Source organism: Phacochoerus africanus, chromosome 14, assembly GCF_016906955.1.
Source record: "Phacochoerus africanus isolate WHEZ1 chromosome 14, ROS_Pafr_v1, whole genome shotgun sequence".
NCBI classification, from domain to species: Eukaryota; Metazoa; Chordata; class Mammalia; order Artiodactyla; family Suidae; genus Phacochoerus; species Phacochoerus africanus.
Genome location: NC_062557.1, coordinates 26,058,655 through 26,077,019, shown reverse-complemented (window position 1 = coordinate 26,077,019; position 18,365 = coordinate 26,058,655). Strand labels below are relative to the sequence as shown.

The window sequence follows — 18,365 nt, the reverse complement described above, 5'->3', positions numbered from 1 at the left end:
TCATGGCAACGCCAGATCCTTAACCCACTGAGCAAGGCCAGGGATCGAACCCCCAACCTCATGGTTCCCCACCGGATTCGTTTCTGTTGCGCCACGACGGAACTCCTCCTAGCCCTTCTTCGCTATACTTTTTTCTCTTAGTACCTAGCACTGTTTAAACAGACTAGAATGTCAACACAAAGGGGACAAGGATTTTTGTCAGTCTGTGCCTTGTCGTGTCCCCAGCCCCTGCAGCACTGCCTGGCACACAGTCTGCATTGGAAAACTCTTCACTGAGTGAGTTTACGCTGAATGACGTATACCCTGAACCCCTCCGAAGAGAAGAGATGCAGAGGGAAGCAGCAGATCACTTGGGATGGACAAGTTAGAAAGGGCTTCCTGAGAGCTGGTCAGTGGGGAGCTGAGATGGGGAGGCCAGGCTTAGAGGTCAAGGGATAAGGAAAGAAAAAGGAGCTGGAGCTGGATTTGCTGGTAGGACAGGGAGCCAGGGACGGGGAGCCCACGGATGGAGGATAACATGGTGAGGTCTGTGGTCAGGGTGGGTGTCGAGGCAGAGCGATGGCCTTAGCAGAGCAGTTTCCAGGGGAGGCAGGAGATGCTGCCAAGCAGATTGAGGTGAGGCAAGGTGGACCGAGGGAGGAGATGACCCCAGCTGCTCTAAGTTTTCACGTCCTTTCTAACCCCCAGAGCTAGCCCACGTCTCTCCTTCCACCCCCTCACATCTCTCTGAAGAAAGAGGCAGTGGAAGAGTTTGCAAGAGATGTGAGTGGAATTGTGGCAGCCTGAGTGTGGCTGATTTCGCCTCCCTGTCACCACCCACCTGTGCGTGCAGGAGCTTCCCGAAGGAAGGGAAATGAGCATCGGCATCTTCACTTTTGTCACCCCTCCCTGTAGCCTCTGCCACCTTTCCAGGGCTTTGATGAACAGACCTAGCTCGCTATAGGCTTGGCTTTGGCGGTGGAAGGAGCCTGTGCACATCTGCTGGGCTCCGGGGGCTGTGGGAGAGGCGGACTTCTCTTTTCAGGATATGCAGCAGCCTTTTCTGAGGCTCTGTCTGCCAACATACTGGATTTTTGTTTTGTTTTTTTGGCCATGCCCATGACATGCGGAAGTTCCCCGGGCCGGGGATCGAACCTGCACTACAGCAGTGACAGTGCTGGATCCTTCAGCCGCTAGGCCACTAGGGAACTTCAACACCCTGGTGTAGAGAGATGCAGGCATTTGGAAGTAGACCAGCTGCTTGGTTTCCGTGCACTGTCAGAGCCAGCTCCACCTCGAGGGCCTCGGGGTGCCAGCCGGAGAATGTGCTGTCTGCCCTTTTGCTAAAGTAGGAATAGTGGGGATGCATCTTGGGGGGCCGGGGGGTCTCCCCTGTGGTGCTGGCCTCAGGGAAGGGAGTCGGGGCAGTTGTCACACAGCCCAAGAAAGGTCCTGATGGGTGGGCAGCTGGGAGAAGGAAGAGGCAGGGCTGGGCCCCCGTGGGCCTTCTCCTCTGCAGCTGGCGAGCTGGACGGCTGCTCCCACAGCCCCGCGCTCAGACTGCCCCCGCCAAGCTCTTCTTCACAGCTGTTGGGTGGTGAATTTGTTGGGCTTTTTCCTTCTTTTCCTCCCCCATTTCTGTTTGCAACAACCCCTCGGGGGAGGTCAGCAGATCTGTTGGAGGAGACGGTTCCCAGGCCCTCATGGTTTTGGCAGCTTGTGCAAAGAAGTTCAAGAGGAACTGGTTCCACTGGAGCGGTCCCCTTGGGCCCCTCCCTTGGAATGAAAGGAGGGATGCTGGTGGTGGGGAGGGATCATGCTGAGAGCCAACCGCTTCCTCCCTCCAGTGGGAGCTCAGGAAGTGGGTCTACAGACACCCCCCCCACCTCTGCCTCCATCTTGGTTCCCCCATCTTCTGTGCAGCCGGGAGGGAGGGTGGCGGACCGAGAGCCCCGAGAGCCCGGTTCTTGCCAGGGGCAGAGCAGAGTCCAGGAGAAGGAGCTGTGATGAAGCCCAAAGCGGTCAGCAGTCAGGGCTGAGCGCAAAATTCTGGCTCCCTCCTTTCTGAAAAGGTCCCCTCCCTGCCTATTTAGGGAGACTTGGAGGGCTCCCGTCACTTACTCCGTGTACAGGGAGGAGTCTCAGGACAAGCACAGAGGTTCGGGGTGGAGAAAGGGCTGTCTCTGTTGACCTTTTTCCTAGTCAACTAATTCATGATTCCTTAATGGAGTCCCTTCGGGTGACTGGTTTTCACTGGGCTCCCAGGAAACCTGGGCCGGTGCTGGGCACGCAGATGGGGAGGGCGTCTCGGATGCCGGTGGTTCCCTGAGCCCGGCCGTGCTCTCTTGGAGCTGGTGGGGATGGAAAGGGACAATACCTGTCCTCACTGCAGAATAAATAGCTGGGGCTCCCGTCCGGGTGTGAAAGTCATAGAGAATCATAAAGACCAGATGGGCCTTCTTGGCTCATCCGGGAGGGTCTCCTGGAGCAGGTGGATTGGGAAGCGGCAGTGCAGGTGGAGAAGCCTGAAAGAATAAAAGAGGCCGGCAGTGTCCAGAGGTGGATGAGCAGATGAGAGATGACTGCAAAGAGCCACCATCTCCGTCTGGGAAATGGTGTGTCTGCTTCCCCAGGGCCTGCTGGAGAAGCCCCTGTCTCACCGGGTTTCTCTTTCTGCAGACCCCCCTGTCCTGGCAAGAGCTTGAAGGTGAGCGCTCCAGCTCCTGCACACACAAGCGCTCAGCGTCCTGGGGCAGCACAGACCACCGAAAAGAGGTACTGCCCCCTTTGACTCTGTGGCCAATGGCCTTGTCTACCCCCCCCCCCCCGCAAAACCGTGGAGGCCTCTGCTCCAAAGCCAACTCACATTTCCAGTCTCACTTGCCTTGACCCAGCCTCTTCCTAATGGGATGACGCCTTCGTAGCTGCCTCCCAACCTCCTGGTGGCTTGGCTTTAGGAGTCCAGACCCTCCTGCAGGCAGGGGCTCGGCCGGAGACTCCTGGTACCCTCCAGCAGCCAAGCACAGGATGGGAGTGGCCATTGTTCTCGTGTCACCTTGAGCTTTGATCCAGGAAACGGGTTCAGAGACTGGAGAGAGTGAGTTTCTGAGAGTTGGAAGCCCCCAGGCTCGTTCGCTACTTAACTATTCATCCAGCCTTACTATTATTATTATTATTTGTCTTTTTAGGGCCGCACCCACAGCATATGGAGGTTCCCAGGCTAGGGGTCGAAGCAGAGCTGTAGCCACTGGCCTACACCACAGCCACAGCCATAGCAACGCCAGATCTGAGCCACGTCTGCAACCTACACCACAGCTTACAGCAACACCAGATCCTTAACCTGCTGAGCAAGGCCAGGGATTGAACCTGCGACCTCATGAATGCTAGTCAGATTCGTTCCCGTTGAGCCATGATGGGAACTCCTAGCCTTATTTATTTATTTGCTTTTTAGGGCTGCACCCGCGGCATACTGAGGTTCCCAGGCTAGGGGTCGAATCAGAGCTACAGCTGCCAGCCTACACCACAGCCACAGCAACACCAGATCCAAGCTGCGTCTGTGATGTACACCACAGCTCATGGCAACTCCAGATCCTTAACCCACTGAGCGAGGCCAGGGATCTAACCCACATCCTCATGGATCCTACTCAGGTTCGTTAACCACTGAGCCACGATGGGAACGCCCCCAGCCTTATTTTTAAAAGGAGGGAGAAATAGAGTTTCTGCTCTGGTGCAGTGGATTGATGATCCTGCTGGTCTCTGTCAAGTTGCTGGTTCAAACCCTGGCCCGAGCAGTGGGTTAAGGATCCAGCATTGCTGCAGCTATGACGTGGGTCACAGCTCCAGCTCGGATTCAGTCTCTGGTCCTGGAACTTCCATATGCCACGAGTGCAGCCCCAAAAGCAAAAAAGGAGAGAGAAAAATAGCGATGTGTTCTCACACAGTTTTTCCTGGCCCTCCCTCCCTCTCCTGAGGGCCCCAATGATTGAGGGCAAGTAGAGAAACGCATAGACTAGATTCCAGGGCTCCCAACCCAGCTCCGCCTGGCAGCGTGCTGCGGGGGTGGGGGGGGGGTGCTGCTCGCCAGGGCTCACCCTTCCCAGGGGAGTAGCTTCTGCCCTCTTGGTCGTAAGAACAGAGAGAATCTGAAGTATTTAAGGCTGGTGTATTTAAAATTTGTAATTATCGGAGTGAGGAGGTTATATGCACTAAGAGTGAAGAGATCCAGAATTACAGATGTGACCGTGACAGTGTTCAGAGGTGTTGGTGATGCTCCATGATTGTCACTGGGGGTGAAGTTGGACACCAGCTGATATTCCTTCTTGAGAGGCTGCGCCTTGCTCAGTGTCATCTGCTTGAAAATGGGAGGAAATCCTTCCATCCTTCCTGGACCCAGAGCCTTTGAGATGGCTGTGAATGGACGTTGAGGTGGGACTTCAAAGCCATCACTTTCCATTTCTTTCTTTCTTTTTTTTTTTGGTCTTTTTGCCTTTTCTTGAGCCGCTCCCACGGTATATGGAGATTCCCAGGCTAGGGGGTCTCATCAGAGCTGCAGCCGCCAGCCTACGCCAGAGCCACAGCCACACAGGATCCGAGCTGCGTCTGTGACCCACACCACAGCTCACGGCAACGCTGGATCTTTAACCCACTGAGCGAGGCCAGGGATCGAACCCGCAACCTCATGGTTCCTAGTCGGATTCGTTAACCACTGAGCCACGACGGAAATTCCCTCCCGTTTCTATTTATAGGGTCGTATTCCATGCCTTTGGAATCCGTGAAGGACAAAAATGGTTTCAGTGTCGCATATTTAGAATTTGGGAGACCCTGAGCCATCTGCGGAATACGCAGTAATTCCAAAACTCAAATAATCCGGTTAATATGATGTCCAGCTTGCCGAACCTGTCCCCACAGTTCTGAACACCACTGAGGGATGCTGAGATGGAAGATTAGCTTCCACCTTCCTTTTATGTGTTTTCCTGGGTGCCAGGCGGGAGCTGCCCTGGAAGAAGGGACCCAGGGCACTTTCACTTTGCTTCACCCGCCTGTCCTCCCCGTCTCTCTTGGTCAGATCACCAAGTTGAAGCAACAGCTGCAGCGGACAAAGCTGAGCCGCAGTGGGAAGGAGAAGGAGCGGGGCTCCCCCCTCCAAGGGGACCATGCTGTGCGGGGAGCGCTGATGGTATGTTTCCCCAAGCCTGTCCCCTCTGGCTTCCTCCTTGCCCCCCAACCCCACCCCTCCCACAATGCACGCCCACCCTAAGGCCACGGAGGGTCCAATGAAGTTTTGGTGCAAACTTGGATTTGCTGAGTGACATTGGAAAGGGCTTCTTGCTGTGCGGTCTCTCTCCTCCATCCCCAGCCCCTGCACAGCTGAGGCAACGATGCTGACTCTAAAAGCGCAATCTAGGGAGTTCTCATCATGACTCAGTGGGTTAAGGACCTGACATGGTGTCCATGAGGATGCGAATTTCATACCTGGCCTCGCTCAGTGGGTTAAGGATCCGGTGTTGCCGCAAGTTGCGGTGGAGGTTGCAGATGCAGCTTGGATCTGGCGTTGCTGTGGCTCTGGCGTAGGCTGGCAGCTGCAGCTCCAAATTGACCCCTAGCCCGGAAACTTCCACAGCTGGTACAGCTGTAAAACTAAAACTTAAAAATGAAATAAAAAAATAAATTTAAAAAATATTTTTTAATTTAAAAAAAAAAAAGCACACTTTAGATCTCTCAAAGCTCTGCCCCCTGGAGAAAACCCCACCAAATGGACCAATTCAATTGTAACTGTCCCTGAATTCTCCTGTACTTACTTGGTTCTGCTGTGTAGACCTGACCGTTAGCCCCTTGGTCAGACCCGATAACTGTACAAGGCTTGGTGGGGTTCAGTGATGGCTTCATTTGCCTCCTCCTCAGGCGTTCCCTCCCAGCTTCCCCTCAGGGTCCCCTGTCCTGCGACTCAGCCCCTGCCTGCACCGGAGCCTGGAAGGGCTCAACCAAGAGCTGGAGGAGGTGTTTGTGAAGGAGCAGGGCGAAGAGGAGCTGCTGCGGGTGAGTAGGGGTGGCACCCTGGATGCGCAGACAGGCAGTGTCTTGCTGCGTCTGGACACGGGGACGGCAGACGTGTGCCGCCTGGGGGCTCACAGGCTGCACGCGCACATTAAGAGCCACATGGGGAGTTCCCGTTGTGGCTCAGCGAAAACGAATATGACTAGTATCCACAAGGACACAGGTTCAATCCCTGGCCTCACTCAGATCTGGCGTTGCCGTGAGCTGTGGTGTAGGTCGCAGACGTGGCTTGGATCTGGCATGGCTATGGCTGTGGCATAGGCTGGCAGCTGCAGCTCTGACTCAGCCCCTAGCCTGGAAATCTCCGTATGCCACGTGTTCGGGCCTAAAAAGACAAAAAAAAAAAAAAAGAGAGAGTCACACGGGAACATCATCCCGTGGAAGGAACATAAATTGAGTTTATGAGACCCAAATGGACTTGATCCCAAGAATGGCAGAGCTGGATGGTACATTGGGGAAAGCTTTAGGGGGTGAATGGAGAGAGAAGGAGCAAGGCCCCCAGCTGTGTGAGGAAGGGACAAGGTCTCACTCTTCAGCCCAAGCAGCAGCTCACAGTTTGCCACTGTCACCCTCACTGTCATCACCGTCACCCAGCTGTGCCTCAGTTCAAACAGCCCCGGTACCCATCCCTCCATCTCTGGCTGGTGACACAGATACAGGGCGCTCATCCGTCATGCCCAGTCACCTGTGCGCAGCCTCCCCCCACCACACCTGGCAGAATTATTTGCTTCCTTTTCTGCAGTCTCAGGCACAGGTTTATACTGACACAGGACAACTGGGGAATGCCAGTTGGGCAGTATTAATATAATTCTCATGGGCACACTCCTCGGTTTATGATTTACTTGCTGGTTGGTTTTCAAGTGTGTGCATGTAGGATTTTGCACATGCACACAGATGGGTGAGCCGTGGATACCGGGACCTTTGAATGTTAAAAACGGGGGTGGGGAGTTCCTGTCGTGGCTCAGCAGTTAGCGAACCTGACTAGGAACCATGAGGATGCGGATTAGATCCCCGGCCTTGCTCCGTGGGTTAAGGATCCGGCGTCGCCATGAGCTGTGGTGTAGGCTGCAGATGCAGCTCAGATCCTGTATGGCTGTGGCTGTGGTGTAGGCTGGCAACTACAGCTCCGATTTGACCCCTAGCCGGGGAACCTCCATGTGGGTGTGGCCCCAAAAGACAAAAAGACCAAAAAAAAAAAAAAAACCCCCCAAAAAACCGGGGGCGGGTGTACTTAATGCATGATGATAATCTGCACGCCTGTCCCGAAAGGCACACAGCTGTTGCAGTGTCCTGGAGGCGTGCCCCCTCCATGTCCCCATGCGTTAGTCACCCTTGTGTTCCCAGAGCCTGACACACAGGAGGTCCCTGCCCTCGGAAAGCTTAGTGGGGGCAACACACTGATGAAACCGGTAAATAATATGTAGTCATAAAATGCTCTCTGGGGGAAAAGAAGGCAGTGCTCCGGGAGCCACAGCAGGAGGTGGCCTGTCCGATTGGGGGTTGTTGGGAACGTCGGTGACGTGAGGAAATGGTGTCCTGCTGTCACTGTGCGTTGTGAAACGATGAGGACAGTGGGGGGGGGGGACCCTACAGGTCCCCGGCCTGAAGAGACCGGCCTGAGCATCCTGACCCATCCTCGACCCCGGCAGATCCTTGAAATCCCTGACGGGCACCGCGCCCCGGCTCCCCCCCAGAGCGGCAGCTGTGACCATCCCCTCCTCCTCCTGGAGCCCGGAAACCTTGCCAGCTCTCCCTCCATGCCCCTGGCATCCCCCCAGCCTTCTGGCCAGACCAGCCGTGAGGAACACCGGGGTGCCACCGAGGAGCTGGCATCCATCCCCACCGACAAAGGTAAGCTGTGGGGTGGGGTCACTGAGACCGCAGGGCCCACGTGGGGTGTCTGTCCCTGCCCTTGCCGCCTCTCATCAGTTTCTGACCGGGCCTTTTTTACTCACTAACCAACTAGAATCTTTTTTTTTTTTTTTCTCTCCTATTTTTAAAAGTTTTGTTGAAGTAGAGTTGATTTACAGCGTTGTAATCATTTCTGCTCTCCAACAGAGTGATTCAGTGTGGCATGCCCCCACACCCATTCTCTTTTAGATTCTTTTCCCGAATAGATTATCTCAGAATATTAGGTCGATGGAGTTCCCCTCGCGGCTCAGTGGTTAATGAATCCGACTAGGAACCATGAGGTTGTGGGTTTGATCCCTGGCCTTGCTCAGTGGGTTAAGGATCCAGCGTTGCCATGAGCTGTGGTGGAGGTCGCAGACGTGGCTCGGATCCCGCGTTGCTGTGGCTCTGGCGTAGGGTGGTGGCTACAGCTCCAATTCGACCCCTAGCCTGGGAACCTCCATGTGCCACAGGAGCAGCCCTAGAAAAGGCAAAAAGACAAAAAAGTCAGGTCGAGTTCCCTGAGCCGTACAGCAGATCCCCACTGGCCAATCATTGCATACCCCTCGGTGTGCATATGCCCCACCTGAACCACCCCCCTCCCCGCCCCGTCCATCCCTCCCCCTCCCCAACTCAGTTATCTTTATGAGTCATCTTTATTCTGTCTGTCCTACTGGTCCTGGATGTAGATTCTGCTTTATAATTGATATGAAGTGTCTGCACTTAGAGCCCGCTGTAATCCAAAGAAGCGGTCCCTCCCGTCCCCCGCTTTGGGCTGAGGTTCAGCTTAGGAAAGCCCAGGAGTCTGTTCGGGTTTCCACTGTCCCCCTTACCAGCAAGACATCTCAGGGTGGTTGTGAACCTGTAAATAAAAGAATGTAGTCGCTTGCCCGGGGTCACACAGTTTGACCCAGATCACAACCCAGGCTTTCTGCCTCGACGTCTCCACTTTGCACTGTGCTGTGGCCGCGTCACTGAGAGGCCAGGATTGGAGGCCTTCCTCCCGGTGATAATGACCTTGCCTTTCTAAAGGATCCTCACAGCAGCACCAGCACCTCACAGCTGGTCAAGGGCATGATCTCACAATATGCAGGCAAACAGACCGTAGAATACAAAAGAATACATGGGCATAAAATACAGGTAGGGTCACTATTGGCAACCGCCCGGGTCCGGGTGCATTGACTGTGCAGAAAGGGAGAGGACTCTTCTTATCCCCTTGAGTGGGGTTGAACCAGGACTGCCTCTCTGAGTCAGTAGGAGAGCTCTTCCTGGAAGGGATAGATTTTCAAGGCTGTGGAAAGGAAGAAGCTGTGGTATGTTGGCAGGCAGGGCGGTGCAGTCTTGCCAGAAGGCAGACCCACAGACGTGTGGATTCTTTTGCGTCGGAGGCTTGGCGTTCCAGTCGCACGCAGCCTACTTCCCCGGCGTGTGGCCTTGGTATGAGACCTGACTTCTGCATCCGTCCAACTGTATTATGTATCCTGTATAGCAGACTATGTGTTTTTGGAAGCTGCCTCAGAGGTGTTTTAAGCTAGGGTGTAGACAAACACCTGGTTGAGCTTAACCACAGCCACCCACGGTCCCTGTCCCCCAGTCCTGCCTCCTGGCACCAAGGCCTGAGCTGGGGCAAGCCGAGGCCTCCCCTTCGTGCCACCGGACTCAGCCTTGCTCTGTGTGCAGCTTCCTCTCCAGGCCACCCCGCCTTCCTTGAAGATGGCAGCCCGTCTCCAGTCCTTGCCTTTGCCGCCTCCCCGCGGCCCAATCACAGCTACGTCTTCAAACGGGAGCCCCCGGAAGGCTGTGAGAGAGTGCGGGTGTTTGAAGAGGCCGCGTGAGTACCTCGCCCCGGTGGGGGGTGGGGGGGCACACGAGGGAGGGACAGGGACGCAAGCACCTGATAGGCCCCCCCTCCTTGGGGCCCTGATGCTCCCTCGTGCTGGAGACGCTGTCAGCCGTCGATGCTGTCCTTCCATGATCAAACTTGTTGACATTGCCTCCTCTGAGCACCTAAATCTTTGCTTATCGTTATCTCCATAGAAACGTGCTCTCTGCCCACATGCCAGCCGCAAACACAGCAGGAGCTGGAGAGGAAAGAGATCTGAAACCTAAACCCTTTGTTTCTTCTATTTTTTTTTCCATCGCTGGGGAAGGTGTGAGAATTTGCTAGACCGTAAGCAGAGAGCGAGAGAACATACTAGTCACTCTCTTGGGGCACAGCTCAGAAGTGTCTCCTGCCCACAGCCGTGGAGGGGAAGCCGAAACAGCTTTCCTGTTGCTTCTGAGTCGCATCTTCCCCCTGCGGTTGCAGCAGTGCAAGCATCATGAACTTCCAGACAGAAATTTCTAGTCCTTGCCAGTAAGGAATGTGGAATATTCCCAAGCCAGACTGGACAATTCAGATGTCATTCTGAAGTTGGTTTCTTTTTTTTCTTTTTTTGGTCTTTTTAGGGCCACACCTATGGCATATGGAGGTTCCCAGGCTAGGGGTCTCATTGGAGCTGTAGCCACAGCAACGCCACAGCCACAGCAACGCCAAATCCTTAACCCACTGAGCGAGGTCAGGTATCGAACCCACATCCTCATGGATACTAGTTGGATTTGTTTTCTCTGAGCCATGATGGGCGCTCCCAAGAATTAGATTCACCAGCGCCACGGCAACACTGGATCCTTAACCCACTGAGCGAGGCCAGGGATCGAACCTGAAACCTCATGAGTCCTAGTCGGATTCATTTCCTCTGTGCCACGATGGGAACTCCTGAAGTTGGTTTCTTTATTGCGCTTCCCTCTCAGCAGAGAGAAATCTCGAGCTGCAATTTGCCAAATACCCTACTGTCCCCTTAGCAGGAGCTGAGAAGAAAGCTCCCTGTAGTCCCCCTGCCAATAGAATACTCACTGGGGCCAATTCACAGCGGAAGCTGTGGTTTCAGTGGCACTCAGGGAGTTGAGTTACGGAGCATGAGTGGCAATTGCACTAGGACAGGGCGTGGGGGCTGGATGGCTCCCTCTGTATCTCAGATAAGGGGGAGGACCACCCGTGGTGGTCGCAGGAGGTACGTATATAAGCCAGAGTGGGAGTTACGGGGAAAACCACGGGGGCTGGGCTTTGTTCCCATCATCACCGTTGCCTGGCGACTCTCCCAGAGCCCTTGGTCCTCTGGGGTGGTGTTGAGGGAAGGCGCCCGATGTCATAGCTTACGCAGCCTGAGCTCTTGTACCCTCCCCAGTCTGCACATCTATGTAAGAGTAATTACAGCCTGGGATTGCTTGCAGCAATTAGGCTGTTGCTGGTCTTTTTTTTTTTTTTTTTGCTATTTCTTGGGCCGCTCCTGCGGCATATGGAGGTTCCCAGGCTAGGGGCTCAATCGGAGCTGCAGCCACCAGCTACGCCAGAGCCACAGCAACGCGGGATCCGAGCCGCGTCTGCAACCTACACCACAGCTCACAGCAACGCTGGATCGTTAACCCACTGAGCAAGGGCAGGGACTGAACCCGCAACCTCATGGTTCCTAGTCAGATTCGTTAACCACTGCGCCACGACGGGAACTCCTGTTGCTGGTCTTGATTCTTTGGTAAACTGATAAGACCAGAGAAGTTTAAAGTTGTTTTTTATTTTTAAATTATAGTTGATTGCACATGCCTTTTGTACTGATGTATTTCTGTAAGACAGAGTCCAAGAAGCGGTGTTCCTGGGTCAAAGAGTCAGTTATTTTACCTTTTTTTTTTTTTTGTCTTTTTAGGGCCACACCCTCAGCATATGGAAGTTCCCAGGCTAGGGGGTGGAATCGAATCGAAGCTGTAGCTGCTGGCCTACCCCACAGCTCATGGCAACTTGGGATCCTCAACCCACCGCATGAGGCCAGGAATCGAACCTGTGTCCTCATGGGTACTAGTCGGATTTGTTAGCACTGAGCCATGACAGGAACTCCCAATTTAAAGTCTTTTCATCTGGCTTCCTGCCCCGGTGTTAACCCTTTAAGAGAGGTGGTGAGCCGTCAGTTACTTTCTAAGCTATCTTGGGATAGAAATTCCCAGCTCATGGGGGTCTCTTTGTTGCATGAACTTCCCTCCTGGGAGGTGCTTGTGTTTGGTGGTTCTTCTGCCCCATTTTCCTCTTCCTGGCTACCCGTTGTGTTAAGATGGCCTGGATTTCCCAGACAGGGAATCAAGCCCTTCGGGGTTAGGCTGGTTGCCCTCATGTCCTTGCAGTGTTACTCCGTCTCCCTGGGTCACCTTCCCAGTGTGTGTGTGTGTGTGCACAACCCTCCCCCACCTGAGAGCGTGCCCTCTCCTTCCCATCCCCTACTCCTTCCCAAAGTGGGAGTCTTTTAAGCCCTTCTCCGGGGACACCTTGCCACTGAGAAATGCTCTGGAACCACAGGTTTCCAAACACACCCCACACATGGGCCTTGACTTCCCTCCACTTCTTCCACCTCTTGCCCCGTGCCAGCATCTGCCCTCCAACGGGTGCCCTGCTCTTTCTTCCTGAGTTTGGAAGGATTCGAATTCTACAATTAAGGGAGTTCCCTGGTGGCCTAGCGGTTGAGGATGTGGCATTGTTACCACGGTGGCTCAGGTTCAGGTCCTGGTCTGGACTTCTGTATGATGTGGGCATGGCCAAAAAAACAAAACAAAACAAAATCTCTATAGTTAAAATAACCCGTGAGCTGTGGCTACAGCTCCGATTCGACCCCTAGCCTGGGAACCTCCATATGCCGCGGGAGCGGCCCAAAGAAATAGCAAAAAGACAATTAAAAACAAAAAAACAAAAAAACTCTACCACCATCCCCTGGAGACACGTGTTAGGGAAAAATCAAGATTGGAGTTCCCGTCGTGGCGCAGTGGTTAACGATTCAGACTAGGAACCATGAGGTTGCAGGTTCTGTCCCTGGCCTTGCTCAGTGGGTTAACGATCCAGCGTTGCCGTGAGCTGTGGTGTAGGTTGCAGATGCGGCTCGGATCCTGCATTGCTGTGGCTCTGGCGTAGGCCACTGATTAGACCCCTAGCCTGGGAACCTCCATATGCTGCGGGAGTGGCCCTAGAAAAGGCAAAAAAAGACAAAAAAAACAAAACAAAAAAACAAAAAAACCCCCAATTTATCAAGCTGGACACTAAGTGCCTTTTTCTATATGTATATATTACACTTTAAGAAAACGGTAGGCAATGGAGTCCCCTTGCAGTGGAACTTAGGATCTGACATTGTCACTGCAGTGGCTCAGGTTGCTGCTGTGGTGCCGGTTTGATCCCTGGCCCAGGGACTTCCACATGCCACAGGTGTGGCAAAAAAGAAAAAGAAAGGAGTTCCCGTTGTGGCTCAGTGGTAACGAGCCCGACTAGCACCCATGAGGATGCAGGTTCATCCCTGGCTTCGCTCAGTGGGTTAAGGATCCAGCATTGCCGTGAGCTGTGCTGTAGGTTGCACACATGGCTCGGATCTGGCGTGGCTGTGGCTGGCAGCTGCAGCTCTGATGAGACCCCTAGCCTGGGCACCTCCATTTGCCGTGGGTGTGGCCCTAAAAAACAAAGAAAAGAAAAAGGTGGGCGACGGGAGGCATTGGTACAGAGCTTGGCCATCTTCCCACACGCTGTCTTCTTGCCCAGAATCTTCACAACCAGTAGCTGCTTCGGGCTGTTTCAGCCTTGAAGCATGGCCAGACATTCTTTTTTTCTCATAAGGATTCCTTACTCTAAAGTCTCTGACCTTGGAGTTCTGTTGTGGTTCAGTGGTGATGAACCCGACTAGGATCCATGAGGATACGGGTTCGATCCCTGGCCTCGCTCAGTGAGTGAAGGATCCGGTGTTGCCGTGAGCTGTGGTGTAGGTCACAGACGTGGCTCGGATCTGGTGTTGCCGTGGCTGTGGTATAGAATTGTGTCTACAGCTCCAATTCGACCCTAACCCTGGGAACTTTCATATGCCGTGGATGTGGCCCCCCCAAAAAAAGACAAAAAAAAATAATAAAAGGGTAAAGTCTCTGACCTCACCTCCTTTTATCCTATTTCCCCTACATGGTTGGCAGGGTAGGGATTCTTTCCACGTGAAAGGTGAGGCACGTCAGGCCAAGACCAGGCGGTGAATTCCACCCTAGATCTAAGGTCTCACTGCTGTCCTTTCCTCTCCAAAAGGGTTTTTTTTTGGGGGTTTTTTTTTTTGTGTTTTTTGGCCTTTTGTAGGGCCGCTCTTGCAGCATATGGAGGTTCCCAGGCTAGGGGTCGAATCGGAGCTGTAGCCACTGGCCTACACCAGAGCCACAGCAAGGCCAGATCCGAGCCGCATCTGGGACCTACACCACAGCTCATGGCAACGCCGGATCCTTAACCCACTGAGCAAGGCCAGGGATCGAACCCTCAACCTCATGGTTCCTAGTCAGATTCGTTACCACTGAGCCACAACGGGAACTCCACCCAAAAGGGTTTTGAAAATCACACCTTTCAAATCTGTTCAAGAATTAGGTTTTTTGTTTTTGTTTCTGTTTTTTTTAGGGCTGCACCTGCGGCATATGAAAGCTCCCAGGCTAGGGGTTGAATCACAGCCACAGCCATGCGGGATCCGGGCCCTGTCTATGACCTACACCGCAGCTCACAGCAACGCTGGATCCTTCACCCACTGAGCAAGGCCAGGGATCGAACCCGCATCCTCATGGATACTAGTTAGATTTGTTTTCTCTGAGCCATGATGGGAGCTCCCAAGAATTAGATTCTTGATGTTCCCTGGTGGCCTAGTGGTTAAAGGATCTGGCATGGTCACTGCTGTGGCTTGGGTCACTGCTATGGCATGGGTTTGATCCCTGGCCCAGGAGCTTATGCATACCATGAGTACAGCCAACAAAGTAAAAAGAATTAGTTTCTCGAGGCCAGTAGATTTCAATGGGAGATAGTTTTCTCCCCCAGGAATTTTTGGCAGTGTTGGGAGATGATTTCAGTTGTCACAGCTTGGGGCAGGGGCCAAGGATGTGTTAAGCATCCTGTGATGCACAGGACAGGCTCCCACAACCAAGAATTACCAGCCGCAAATGCCAACAGTGCTGAGAGCACTAGTGCAGTAGTAGTGAGAAACCCTGCTGCAGGCTGTGCAAAGCCTAAGAAAGTCAAAACTTGGAGTTCCTGTCATGGCTCAGTGGTGAACAAATCCAGCTAGGAACCATAAAGTTTCGGGTTCAATCCCTGGCCTTGCTCAGTGGGTTAAGGATCCGGCGTTGCCGTGAGCTGTGGTGTAGGTCCCAGACGCGGCTCGGATCTGGCCTGGCTGTGGCTCTGGCATAGGCCAGTGGCTACAGCTCCAATCAGACCCCTAGCCTGGGTACCTCCATATGCCAGGGGTGCAGCCCTAGAAAAGGCAAAAAGACAGAAAAAAAAAAAGAAAAAGAAAAGAAAAAAAAGAAAGTCCAAATCTCGCCTGGATCTCTGTTCTCAGGCAGAAAGTGGTCTGCTCCCAAAACCCTATTCACTGATAAAATCTCTCAAATTAAGATCTCTCAGTCTCTTCTAGAATCACACTGTCAGGAAGTTCTCCTTCCTGTCTAGCTTTAATCCCTCCTGTTTTTAGCTGAAGTAGATTTCCTGTTGTTTAGCTATATTTCTAAAACCTGAGAGCCGAGAAGCCTAAACAGTGGTGGTTGCTCAGGAGCCTGTCACTTTTTTGGTCGAGCTACCAACCCGTTTGCACAGAGACCCAGCTCCCCTGATGCTGTGACACCTCTCGTGCCTTCTTACTGGCTGTTTGTGTGCATGCATGTGTGCTTGCATGCGTGCCTCCGTGTGCACTTGCACACACACACACACACACACACACACGTATGTGTTTCTCTCTCCCCGCTCCAGGTCCCCAGGTCCCGACCTGGCCTTCCTGACTTCCTGTCCTGACAAGAACAAAGTCCATTTCAACCCGACCGGCTCGGCCTTCTGCCCTGTCAGCCTGATGAAGCCCCTCTTCCCCAGCATGGGCTTCATCTTCCGTAACTGCCCCTCGAGCCCGGGGTCCCCCCTCCCCCCTGCCAGCCCCAGACCACCGGCTCGGAAGGATCCAGAGGCCTCCAAGGCCTCCTCGCTGCCCTTTGAGCCGTGGCAGCGCAGCCCGCCGTCGGAAGAGCCCGTGCTCTTCCAGAGCTCGCTGGTGGTCTGAGGCCCCCACCCCCACTTGACCATGGAGACCAGTGCCTTGGTGGCAGGCCCTTCCCTAGCTCCCCTGAGATGGGGGACGAAGGAGCCCTTCCCTCTCGGCCTTCGAGCACTTTCATTTATTGTGTCAAAGCCCTGGGTCCTCTTTCTCGTGGACACCGGCCCCTCTGAGTGTGAGGGGACCTGCCTTCTCCACTAGCAGCTGGGCAGCTCACAAGTCACACCTGTGTTCTTGTCACCTCTCTCACTGGGTGGAAAAACGCACCCCGAAGGCCTCGGGTCCCCCACCCCTGGGTCTGAGTCCAAGTGACTGTGTCTGGGGCCCTTGTCTTTATCATGGAGCAAGCTGGCCATGATGGAAGGAGGGGGGACCCCCCCCCCCACATTTCCCTGCCTCTCCTCCCCAGACACAGCAGGGGGGACCGGAAGGTAGATACCCCGTCCTCTCAGCCCCCAGCCCCATGCCTCCCTCTCATTGGAGGAGCTGACCAAAGCAGCCCTAAAGGGCCAGAACACTTGACCAATCCAGCTGCTGGCAGAGGGGGAACCAAGCGTTTTTCCTAAGTGGCATTTTCATCTCGCTTTCACCCTACAATTGTCTTAAGCAGCAGCCCAGCCTGCCCAGCCCCAGGTGGGTCTTGGGGGAGGGGGAGAGCTGGCATTCCTCCAGGTGGCAAGTGGCGACTCTCGACCCTCCACCTGCCCCAGGACTGGGTTGGATTAGAAAAATGCCTATTTTTCTTGTATCGATGTAGAAACTCTATTTTCTCCCAAAGACACTATTTTTGCAGCTGTTTGAAGTTTGTATATTTTCCGTACTGCAGAGCTTACACAAAATTGAAGAAGAATGTTGATGTTCAGGTTTTATTATCCTGTGTTTAGAAGTTTTTGTTTTTGTTTTTGTTTTTTTTTGCCGATCTTGGTGTTAATAGACCAAATAAATAAGTATTCCCAGCAGCTTGAGGTCCTGCTAAATATTTTGGGGGGAGGGAGCGGGATGTAGATTGAGGGCATCATATGAATATCACTTCATCCTTACCTTCGAGAGAAGCCTTAACACTTAATGTTGGGTGGCTGGATCCAGAGTCTCTGTTCGCGGGGCACCAGGTTTGCATTTCTCTACATGGACATAGAAACAGTGGGTCTGGGGAAAGGCTGTCCAGAATGAGGAATATGGTGGAAGAGCAGGGAAGGAGTTGGTGGGGGAAGTCATCCATTCTTGGGTGAGCCTGGAAAAGCGCCCTGGGGAGAGTGGATTTCAGCAGGGAAATGAGGGTGACCAACGGGAGGCAGTTCGACAGTGTGTGTGTGTTGCTTGCATCAGCAAAGGAAACAAGACCAGGGAATGACATTCAGATTGAATCTTGGGGCACAGTTTTAGGAAAGCTTTAGCTCCTTTGGAGCATCCTTTTCATGTTCTATTAGTGAGTACCCACAACACAAAGAGTAGAAGAAACTGTTCCTGTCCTTTTGCAGCCTCTCAGCTTTATAGGACTTTTTTTCCCCCTTCCTGTGTGTTTTTGTCTTGGTTTTTATGGTCCATGATGCTAGCTGAGGTTGTCAATACAATGAAACCAAACTGATGGGACCAGAGCAGGTAACCATACCTTTAAGAGCTCTCAGGCTTTTGGGAAAAATGAGAATAACTATGCAATTTGCAAAGCATTTTCACAAAAGACACATTATCCTCATTGTGTGGGTCAAAGTTGACTACCTCAAAGGCAGGCATAGCTATCATTGAATCTATCTCATAAAACCTCAAAACAAACTCTTAAGCCAGGCTATCCCAACTACCAAGCCTTGGCTAGATAAGCATCAGACACACTGTAAAATGCTTTACATAAAATGTCATTGAACTATCACAGCTTCCCAATGTGATAAATCCCACTGTACTAATGAAAGAAGGACCCCCCCCCCCAAAAAAATTGAATATTTTCTCTCCCCCAAACAGATACAAAGCAGGGGAGCTAGGACTGGGAACCAGATCATTTGAATCCAGTGCCCATGCTTCTAGCCACAGTGCCCTCCCGCTTGTTGTTATATTTCCATTAATTGCAGATGAGGAAACTTGACTCAGAGGTCAAGTGAATTGTTTGAGGTCCCAGCTGGTAAAGAGGCAGAACTGGGACTGGAACCCCAGCTCGGTGCCCCGGAATTGTTGGCTAATACAATAGAGTAAGCCACTGCATAAGAGAGCAAACGTGGGGGTCCCCCTCCCTAAGATAAAGGAGATAGAGAGTTGGGGACAGACCATATCTTCTACTTCTTACCCCTCCCCGAAAGATGTTGGCCGACCCCCAGAGTCTTAGTGAGTCAGGCCCAGAGT

At 53.2% G+C, this 18,365-nt stretch overlaps 1 protein-coding gene across 2 annotated transcripts in view; it reads left to right on the top strand.

Moving 5' to 3' along the window:
• The window catches only part of FAM117A (family with sequence similarity 117 member A), a 55,298-nt gene extending 38,302 nt beyond the window's left edge, over positions 1-16,996 (top strand). For both annotated transcript variants that reach the window (XM_047758954.1, XM_047758955.1), the window contains exons 3-8: positions 2,659-2,754; positions 5,045-5,155; positions 5,881-6,015; positions 7,683-7,884; positions 9,604-9,754; positions 15,743-16,996. In XM_047758954.1, the coding sequence (XP_047614910.1) occupies positions 2,659-2,754; positions 5,045-5,155; positions 5,881-6,015; positions 7,683-7,884; positions 9,604-9,754; positions 15,743-16,043 (996 nt within the window). In that variant the 3' untranslated portion in view covers positions 16,044-16,996. The remainder of the gene's footprint in view (positions 1-2,658; positions 2,755-5,044; positions 5,156-5,880; positions 6,016-7,682; positions 7,885-9,603; positions 9,755-15,742) is intronic.
• The last annotated feature ends 1,369 nt before the right edge of the window (positions 16,997-18,365 follow it).